Below are 11,214 nucleotides of genomic sequence, written 5' to 3' on the forward strand. Positions count from 1 at the left end.
GAATATAGCAGCAGAAGTAGTTCTGCTCACATGCTGGCCTTGGGCAGCTCACTTCAACGTATTACTTTATTCCGATGGAATGTTTTTAATAGCGTGAGCATGTCCACAGGAAATCCCAGAGGCACTCGTGTGTATTGTTACGAGCCAATAAAAGGCATTTACCTAAATCTAGAGAAAAAAATCTTGTGTCAGATGCTGAATTTAGGTTTTCCTTATACTTGCTATGGAAAGCTGCTAGAATGAAGAAAAGAAGTATGCAAATATTCAGCCCAAATGGCAAAGTGTAAAAATAGGGTGTCAAAAATCAGACCAAGAGAAAAAAGGGTAACTCACATCAAAAATACATCGCAAGATTAGAATTACTTTCAAGACGTACTTACTACACCATTTATTTTACATTAAATCCAGTAATTCACTATCAAAACAGATTTCAGTTTGTCAATTCTGAATTATGACATTCACATGGATTACCTATGAGGGTTGAAAACAAGAAGCTGAAATAGTCCACATCATTCACTGAATTATCCTGAACTTGGCACTTCCAGCCTGCAAAGGATGATCTACACAAAACCAACAGCAGATAGTTTATTAAAAACCATGTAATTAGGAATTCACAACCTACCTGCACAATACAATCAATTAGCATGACTAAATTGTTAATTTTAGCATTGCTGTTTCTAACTGCTGCTCGTAGAACAGCATTTTAAATAGCTTCAAACCCAGAACTTGCTCTTTTCAAGACAAAGTGATAACTGAACTTTGGAAGCCTACATGGGCTTAGGTTGTTAAGTTGATTAAATTAGTGAGATACCGACTTTTCAGAAATACTGGTATAACCTTTAATATAGTGACAACAGCCAATACACCGTACATTAAATTAGTTTCATTTTCCTTATCTGGTGGAAGTCATTACATTACAAAGCTGGGCTGTATTTTTCATTATGTCCACTACTTTTAATACAGCTCTTTACATGAACAAGAGATCCCATTTAAAAACAGTCTCAGCATTTATTTCAGAGTAGCTAAAGCTGTTAAACACAGAACTAAATTAAAAACTTGCTTTGAGATTTACAACACAAAAAGGAGCAATATGCAAAGACAAGAACAAACCCATTACCAAAGCTGACTGACACATCCCTTTCTAGGAGCGATCTGTAAGAAATGGAGCATTCTGTTTCTCAAATTAGAAGCAGTGGGAATTAGAAGCAAATAGACACTGCTGACCACCTAACAGCAGTGTCTTGCCTGTATATTGGTGTAGAAGCAGGAGAAAGCCAGGAGCTGGGAACAAGTACACCTCACACATACTTCCCTCAAAAGGCTGCAGTTCAGACCTACATCCCATTATGCAAAATGCATAATATTCAGATTTACTTATATGCTGCTCTTGGCACTTGCACTGCAGACTATGGATCTTTGCTGTAAGAGAGTGCTGCTTTCTGCTCTTACAATCTTGCAAAACTTCAGAGCTTATGAATGCAATTTTCCAAGCCAGCTATCTGCCTCAGATCAGATTTTTCCCCAATTCCTCTCCACCAAGAGCCAAAACAGCTTAGCTCATGGGTAACAAAATTCTGGAAAGCTTGTTTTGCAGAAAATTTTTTTACAGCTCCATATTTTGGGAGCAAAAAAAAAAACCAAAAAAAAAATCAAATTTGGAATACCTTGTGTCAGGCACATAAATTTTGCCACCCCATGAAAATCCATCCACAATATTTCAGCATCCACAATAATGACAGCTAGAGTATGCACATGTCTGGAACTACTCGAAAGAAAAAAGAAAAAGTATTTCAGAATTCCTTTAAATTAAAGGAATAAAAAAAAATTAATCAGGACTTAATCAGACTATCATGTGGAATAATTAATTCCAAGGGGGAGAGAGGAAAAACAAAGGAGGGCTTTATTAAATAAAGCTCCCACTTCACACTGTATCTTTAATGGCAAATCCTTATTTCCAGGCATATTTCAGATGACCTAGTGACTTTGCAGTGCGGGCAGCTCTGCATAGTCGCTTCTAGTTTCCCAGAGGCTTTCAGTCCTCCTCAAGGCCTGCCTCACTGCTTCCTTTCCTTAACCTGAAGTCTTTCCCCATTCATAAGGCTGCCACTTGGCTACTGACATTGAGTTTTCCAGAAACTAATCCCTTGGCCATGGACACTAGTCTGCTTCCAGGAGAAGGGAGACTTTCTTCCCTCCTTCCAAGGAGGTCCCAGTCTGATTCATTACAGCAGCAAAGAGATTTCATACATAACTAAACCAGCAAGAGGTCTTGCAACCTATTTCCCCATGTAATTTGAATATTCACGAAAGAATAGGATCCATATACCTTGGGCAGGAAGATACGTAACATGGAAAGAACTTGCAACAAGCCCAAATTCAAGGAGTAGGGACTTGCATGACAAAGCTTGTCAGAATCAGATTTAAAATAATAAGATATAAAAATATTTTCCATGCAACAGCTGGCATATATGTTGAATTCCTAATAGGACCAGTGGATACAAGAACTCAACATGAACTCGGGAAGACCAAGACCAATGTCCTTCTAATATTACAAATACAAGCAGAACAGTTTTACAGCACAGAACCAGTTATCAATGCCTCAATCTCCTTAGAACACAAATGCCTGTAAGGTAGTTAAAGCTGCCCAATTTCGAGGTTCACGTTAAACGAAATCAGACATAAAAAACACAAAGCAAAAATTTAATTTTAGAACAGATCCTAACGTACTACAAATGCATTATAGATTATTGCAGAATTTTTCCTTAATATATTAAGACTACCATGGATAATTAAGAACTATGTTCACTTTAAAAGTATGTTTTCAAGATACTTGTAAATTACATGTTAGATATTTAACTAAAAAGTATCTGATTTATAGATGGAGGAGAGGTGATAAGTGTATTATAACCTCCCTCTTTTGAATAAATTTTTACTGACAAAGGGAACCTGTTATCAAATTGCATGTGAGCGAGACCTCTCCAGTCAGCCAGTCCAAACACACATTGACTATGATGAATTACATGTTGTCATTTCCATAAGGTTACCTGCTCTCCATGAAAGCCTCTCTACTGAGGTACTTCAGAACTGCACCTTTAGGTAACCTGCTCTGCACGCCAAACGGTACTGAAAGAAAAGCTGAATCTAATTAACTTAAAAATCACTGCTTCTCTTGCCATTAGCATAGCAAATATTTCTCAGTCACCACAACTGGCAATGTGTTCCTTTTATCACTTGCTGCTAACTTTTAACTCCAGCCAGACCTCACTTCTTTTGTTCACACTGTTGTTGTTTCCAGGTTGGGCTATATCACACAGTTGCAAAGCAAAACAACAGCAGTTTGTGCGCCAGTGGTTATTTCTCAGCTACAGACTATTATCTTTGTGCTTTCTGATCTAAACTAGCTACTAGCTGATTTCTGGTTCAGGTTTAGACTGTTGGTTTTGACCTACGTAGTCATAAGGTGTCTCTGGGTAATTTAAGGGTCTCTGGTAGAAGAACTCTGACGAACCTTGCTGGGAGTAATTTCAGAAACTATCCTTCCACTTCTCCTCCTGTAAAACACACTGCTCACTCTCCACCTCAGAGAGCAACACACCTAGTGACCACTGCATATTTATTGGAATTTGGGTTGGGATTTTGAATTTGTTGTTACCAAATTTTAAAAAGCATAAGGAATCTCAGCTCCCCACAAACACACAAGATCTGCTTTTAAGTATTTTCAAAATAGAAGAAGAAAAAGCACATGGAGGATTCACAGTTCTTCTGAGCCACTGATACTACTACCCTTATGTTCATAAATGCAAAGGTTACAGAACTCAAGGAGTGTAAGATCAAGGGTCTGGGGTTTCTGTTTAAGGAAACTAAAACCCTGTCCTGGGTTTAGCAGCAGCAGTCATTTTTCTCTTTCCTGGTAGCTGGTGCAGTGCTGTGTTTTGACTTTCAGGCTAGGAACAGAGCTGAAAACAGTGTTTTGGTTTGGCCAAGGACTTTGTGAGCCTCATGCTCATGTGATGGAAGCTGGGAGGAAGCAGAGACAGGACACCTGACCCAAACTGACCAAAGAGGTATTCCATAACACAGCACATCATGCCTTGGATGTAACTGGGGAGTGACCCGGAAGGGGCTAGAGGGGACTGCAGGGTTGGAGGAGGAATCGGTCGGTGCTTGGTTGGGCTGGGGGGGCGAGTTATCGGTCGCCTGGGGATGGGGTGTTGTATTCTCTTCCCTTGTTATTTTCTTTATCATTACTATTATTGGTGGTAGCAGCAGTGATTTGTGCTATACCTTAGTTACTAAACTGTTCTTATCTCAACCCGTGGGAATTGCATTCTTTCTGATTCTCCTCTCCATCCCTCCAGGAGTAGGGGGAGGGCAAGAAGGGGGGGAGTGGGTGAACAAGCTGTCTGGCTGGGTTTAAACCACGACAAACCCAATTCTTTCACCTTCCAGGAAAGTGCTTCCACCACCGTAACAGATAATATTCTAGCACAGGATGTTCCTAAAGCTCTACAGGATTACATTAAACTTTGCAAGAGAACAGCCTCAGAAACAGAACTTAAGATTGTGGCAGGTGACCCTAATTTAAATTTATTTTATCAACCATAGATCAGATTTAAACCAAGGCCTCCCACAACTGTTTCTTAAAAAAAAAAAAAAATCATTCTAAAAGGAGTTTCCCCTCTGCTTGTTCCACTGATACTTCTGTTCCACACAGAGCATGTAAATATTCATAGGCACAACCACCAGCTGATTCACCCATTTCCTGAAAACCCCCCTAACTGCATTCCAGGCCTCAACACCGTGAAAATTTAAGACAATGAATATAATTTATTTATATCTTATTAAATTAAGTACACCTCCTCAGAACAGTACAAGGACCAAGTCACTCTGTTAGGAAATAAGAAATCAACCTCCCCTTGAGATGAAGGTAGCGCACGCAGATTTTCTTCATTCTCAGCAAGTGCTTTAACTACTAAGATACGACTAATAAAACTGTTTTTCAAAGACATGAGGAGCATAAATCTTTCCCAGACCCTGCACACCCAGCAGCGGAAAACGTGATGATGTATTCTGGGGGAGGGGGCTGGTTTTTGCCTTTAAAGTACCACATAACTAAAGTTCGTTACTCTAATGCCTGCACTAGGCAAACTGTACACACTGCAGCAATAGGTAAAACTAGGTGACATGGGAGGGAGTACCTGTGTCATTCTTGGGAACAGACAGAATGGCTTCTGAAAAAGGGAATTTTTGCCTTACATATCTCATAGATGTACACATAGGTGCACATGAACATGGAAGGCCCTGTAATGCTTTAAAAAAAAAGGTATTCCAGAAAACTAAGAAGCCCCAGTGTAGAACAAAGGTCCTTGCATCAAGAGATAACTGGGTTAAAGGCAGGATATGACAGGTGGAACTAACTGAGCAGCTCATACAGTGGAAGGCAGACGTCAATGGAGATTCACAAGGTCTGTGCTGGCACTAGGCTGTACAGCCTATTTGGGAACAACCCAGAAAGAGAGATGACAAAGTCCACTACCAACGTCCATGATATTCAGTAAACCAAAGTACTTCGTATAGCAGCATGCAGCTAATCAAGTCAATTCTGTCTTTTTTTTTCTTGCCAAAGCTACATTTGGAAGATGACAAACCACCACCTTCCAAGATGCACATTCTGTTGTTCTGCAGCTCATCAGGATACAGCTGAGCAACTCTTTCTGCCTATCCAGGAGGTCAGTTCAGGCCTGGGAAATATAAGCAGCAGAGCAGTAGTTCTGCAGTAGCTAGAACAACCACACTGCAAACAAGGATCATAACAAAGTTGTTTCCACCACATGAAGCAGGGATCAGTTTTCCTACACAATCTAGGACCACCAATATGTAGGACAATACCCTATGAACTCCTGTATGAACAGGAGTGAGGAGAAAGATTTATACAAGTGTTTACTTGTGAATCTACCCCTGTCATCGATCAGGCACTGTGCTGAACAAAAGTCTTTCCTCATACACTCCCATGTTCTGATTCTCAGGAACTGTGTGTGTACATACAATTATATTAAAAGGAGCAAAACCTCATGCAAGTACTACACTAGTACTGTTGCACCTTTATAGAAGAAATACGGAAAACATTTTCCCCCTGTGTAGACATGTGCTTGCACTATTGTAAAATACACTCTTTTACAAACACTAAAAAGCCCTGTGCCAGTATTTACCTCAGCTTTGGCATAGTTTATTCTTGTTTAGCTTTAAAGAAAAATAATTTCTGTCAAACTGAAATGCAACTGCAATAAAGTATAAACTCAGCCTCCTGCATTAACTTAATCAAATCAGTTTGTGTTACACTGGTAACAAGGATCAGCACTCTCAGTTTTGATACTAGCTCTTGAAGAGACAGGAAACCAATACTATCACAAACTGATGCTGAAATGTCCTGAACCTAAACTCCAAGAGCACGTGAGGAGTTTTTATCTTCCTTTCCCTTTAATAGGTTACCGTATGTAGGCAATGGTTTGTTAGTGTGAGGGGTTTCTTGTTTTAACTTTCATTATCTCTTTTGAAGGATCAAATGTTTCCATTTGAAATACAAAAAAATACAACAAACATCTGCAAGGAATTACCAGGGATTTGGTGAAAAATACAAGCCCTATTTTAAGAAAACAACAATTTGAGCTTTGGGTTGTTAAAGTAAGCCTGTCAGCTACTCATTTGCTCCATGGCTGCAAAGGTTGTCTGAAGAAAAGAATTGCTTACACATTATAAAGGAGAGCACAATCGGAAGAAACATTCACTAATGAGCAAAAGACTTTTACTGACTGGTGCAATTCTAGGTGCAGCTACATAATTCTTTTCCCCTTGGTTAGGAATATCAAACTACAAACAACCACCTGGGGACAAATTTAGAGGGCTCTGTCCTTAAACACAAGCTTAGCTTTCTCCCTCTTTCAAGTCCTAGACATTTACATAACAGTGAGCAAGGAAAAGGAAACTTTCTGGCAAGATGCAGAGGAAGGAATGCACCATAACCCACCCCACAATCCAATTCTTAAGAACTGTGGATCGTTTCTGACCTTGCAGCAAGGAAAAAAAAATTGATCTTTTGCCCTTCATCATCAGGAGCACCCAGTCAGGGGAACGCCAGCATTTTGGGAGCACACTCTTCTTTTTAGATTATATTCAATATTGCCTTAAGCATTTTTGTTACCTTTTTAATGCTTTCCTCTTCAATTTTTGTTCCTAAATTGAGGGAGTGTGAAAATACAACCAGGAAAAGCACTTCATGGTGAATACAGACCTTACTATTCTTGACTTTTCCTCAGCAACCTATTTATAATTACTGTACCTTACTATATATGTGTATCTTTCACAGAATCATAGAACAGTTAGGGTTGGAAAGGACCTTAAGATCATCACATTCCAACCCCCCTGCCATGGGCAGGGACACTTCACACTAAACCATGACACCCAAGGCTCTGTCCAACCTGGCCTTGAACACCACCAGGGATGGAGCATTCACAATTTCCCTGGGAAACCCATTCCAGTGCCTCACCACCCTAACAGTGAAGAATTTCCTCCTTATATCCAATCTAAACTTCCCCTGTTTAAGTTTTAACCCATTACCCCTTGTCCTATCACTACAGCCCCTAACGAAGGCTCCCTCCCCAGCATCCCTATAGGCCCCCTTCAGATACTGGAAGGCTGCTATGAGGTCAATGAGAGGTTAACATACCCTCTGTGTGTTTTCTCTATCTTGAAATGCTTTTTGGGAAGATAATGTTTTTCTTTTTCTTGTATATAACACGTTCAAAAAGTCTTTAATAAATCAGTACATAGGCTTTTCGTTACATACATTCTGCTCTCTCACTGTGCCTCCTCGAGCTATATTGTCAAAGACTGCGGACCACAACTAGGATGAGTAAATAAAAGTAGTACTTACTTACAAAGGAAATAGCTATAGAAAATTTTAAACTTTATTATGACCCTGAAACATCTCTGAGCAGTATATTTAGAGTCACAGAATTTTACACCTTATACCGAATGGACATTAAGTGCCTGTTCCAGTTCTTCCTAAGCACTAGATTCCCAAGGATAGCAGGAACAAACAAGCATGTCCGGCCGCATGATCAGACATCAGCTGTGTTCCCTTATTATTGTCTGGAAAATCCCTATCTCTTAAGAGTCCATTTACAGTTATGACAAGCAGAATGCAAGCTACCCCAAGAGCTCTCAAACCTGTGAAGCCTTGGAACTCCCACACAATTTATGTCTTGCTGTGAGAGAGCACTCAACTTTCATTTATACGGTCCTCACCCTTCTCCGTTTCTACAACAACAGGAACAACAACTCTTCCCAAGACTCCAGCAGGGAAAGTCCCCCCACAAGAGTAAGAAATGGCTGTTTGAAGTCATTGGAGAGCTCATTTATGGAGACCCTACTTCAAGAGAGAAATGCCATAAATTAACTCCCATTGTTTTTTATCTAGGCAGCGAAATATTATCTGTCCACTTCTCTATTACAATGGAATAATTTCCAGCCACACTGTTCCAATGGATAAAAAGGTCTAAAATCATAACTGTTGTGCATGAATAAGGCACATAAATTGAATTTAAGTAATTATGCTGAAAAAGAGCACATAAACAAATTGCATTTATGCAAGTACATTGAATAGGTTTTCCTTATTTGTACCTCAAGACATATTAAGAGAACTTCACCCATAAAGTCAGCAATCTTACTTCCCAGTTTATATATTTGATCACAATTCTCATTCTGCATTTCTTAATCCGTATTTCATAGAACAGAATACATCACAGGATGCATTCAGAATATGTATTAATCATCTGATGAACCCTACTTTATGCAAAAGGAAAGGAAAAAAACAGAACTGCATTTGCAAGAGAATCCACTATTCAATCACCCCAAAGTCATTAAGAAGTAGCAACCAAAGCCCCTGAGCTTGACACATGATGCTCCTCTGCAACTGCTACAGTACAAATTTTGGCATGTAAGCACCAGATTTCCCTTTTGTAAGGCAAACAAGACAATCTACCACACACAAGAAAGGTGAGTTCACAACATTTAATACATTTCCATATTTGACAAATAGATTTGCCTCAAAGCCAGTCTTCCAAAGGCTACTCAAAAGAAAAACAAATAAGCATATGCCTTGCTAGTTCTTTAGAACCCATTCTGAAGTAGCCCTGTGCCCTACAAGTGCAGAAAGCAGGGTGTAGAGGGATTATACTCTCTACACCAGGCATTAGAGGAAAACAGCAGGGAACTTATGTCAGGACAAAAACTTGTGTCCCTCAGTTTCACCTGAAACTCACCAGCTGTAGATGTCCCAGCTACCCAAACAACAGCAACATCTGTTCACTGGCACAGAGATCAATTATTGTAAATCTGGCCATGTTCATACCAGTATCTAAACTGGGGTACCTGCATTCCAGCTTTCTTTTCAGAACAGCCCTTGGCCTGTGCTAGTTGGTAAAGCTTTAGTGAGTATAGACCAAACCATGATGGGAACCATCCTAATAATTTAACAGCCTCTCTCAGGCTCAGAAACATTCCCATTACACATCTGAAAATAGTGTCAACATCATCTTCATTCTCAGCATAGACAGTCCACCATGACTCACTTAACAGGCTCCTGCAGACCACCTGCTCACTGCAAAAATAAGAAGTAGAAACCACTGAATGTCTTCAAAATTCATTTCTAATCTACAAAAAATTCTGAGAGTTAACATGAAATAATTACAATTTAATGTTACCACCTGATATCATCACAGGGCTGTGGTTTAAGCCATCTGGATACATTTACTATCTACTTCCACAGTTTACACACACACAAAAAGCTACATTCAAAGTTCATTGAGGTTATAGATTGTTCCTGGAACTGAAATAGTCTTATCATCCATATGCACTCTCATCAAACCCGGCTTAATGTAGCTTCTCCCTGGCATATTATGGGTATGTATGTGCATTCTCAAATGCATGTAAAAATGTACATGCTCTGCCAGTCAAGAATAATGCAGAAATAAAGGCTTTTAAAGATATTAAGAACAAGTACCGAATACAGCAGTGAGCCTCTGATGCTCCTGACTGAATGCAATCTATTTAAAGCATTACAGATAAGCAGGTGGCATAGAAGAAATTTATGAAAACTCCCCCCATACCAAACAGAACATAAATGTATTGGAAGAAAAACAGTGCCATCTACTGACAACATCGGTTTGACTCATAAATGACATCTGCCCGCAGACTGATTTCTATCCGTTTCTCTGTGCAAAACAATCAGCATCTAAAACTGCAGAAAGTGCCCCATGAACCAGACTGTGACACAGAACAAACAAGATGTGAAATTATATACATCTTGTTACAGTACCATTCATTTCAAACCTTGGACATTTAACTGAGCATCAGAAGAGTCATAAATGACTACCAGAAGTTACCTAGTCCCTCTACTTCCAAGACTTACTTCCATTCTTCCATCTACTTCCATTCATGATATACTTTTGTTCAACCTGGTTTTAGGTAACTCCAGTATATTAGTATACTTATACTATATATTTGTATATATTATTATATATAAATATACTTAGCATATTTATACCCCCTTCCTATACAGCCTATTGCAGTACATATCTCTGCTTTTAGCAAATTTTGCTAGCACTCAAACCAAGCGTTTTCTGACATTGAGGAAAACTGTATTTATAATTCTATATTTATAATCCTGCTAAAACTGCGTTCTCCCATTCATTTTCAACAGCATTTTTTACACACCGTTCCTCCTTCTTTCCAGCCTTATTTGCCTTAACAATACCTGTTTGTCAATTATCCCCCATTATCACAATTTATTTATTATTTATTGTTTTGTCTGCTCTCCTTTAAGCTCAATCCAGTTTGCCCACATCATTATCCACAAAACCAGAAACAATAATCCAGCTTGGCTTTTCTGATAAGAGATGCAAAATTAGTTCATGTATCCTGTGTGCAATAACAGGTTATGAAACTCGAAAGCCAAGATAAGGTTCACATCTAGAAAACATACTAATGTCTCCTTAACTGTGCAATTTCTTTTCCAAGGAAAAAGATGTATCAGATTCTTTTGTTCTTGGGACATTAATCTTGTTACTTACCTCCCTAACTTTGCATGCTTAAGTTGCCAAAGCAACTTTTTTCTGGACATCCCCCTCAGCAGCTACTAGCATTTCTGACTTCATC

General features: G+C 39.2%; 1 protein-coding gene across 3 annotated transcripts in view; it reads right to left on the reverse strand.

Moving 5' to 3' along the window:
* Positions 1–11,214, reverse strand: part of TEX10 (testis expressed 10) — a 47,957-nt gene that overhangs the window by 14,819 nt on the left and 21,924 nt on the right. For all 3 annotated transcript variants that reach the window (XM_061364724.1, XM_061364726.1, XM_061364725.1), the window contains one exon: positions 472–560. In XM_061364724.1, the coding sequence (XP_061220708.1) occupies positions 472–560 (89 nt within the window). The remainder of the gene's footprint in view (positions 1–471; positions 561–11,214) is intronic.

The sequence above is a fragment of the Neopsephotus bourkii genome, unplaced genomic scaffold, assembly GCF_033783945.1.
Source record: "Neopsephotus bourkii isolate Nb327-2 ecotype Australia unplaced genomic scaffold, CSIRO-AGI_Nbou_v1 NB_1248, whole genome shotgun sequence".
NCBI classification, from domain to species: domain Eukaryota; kingdom Metazoa; phylum Chordata; class Aves; order Psittaciformes; family Psittacidae; genus Neopsephotus; species Neopsephotus bourkii.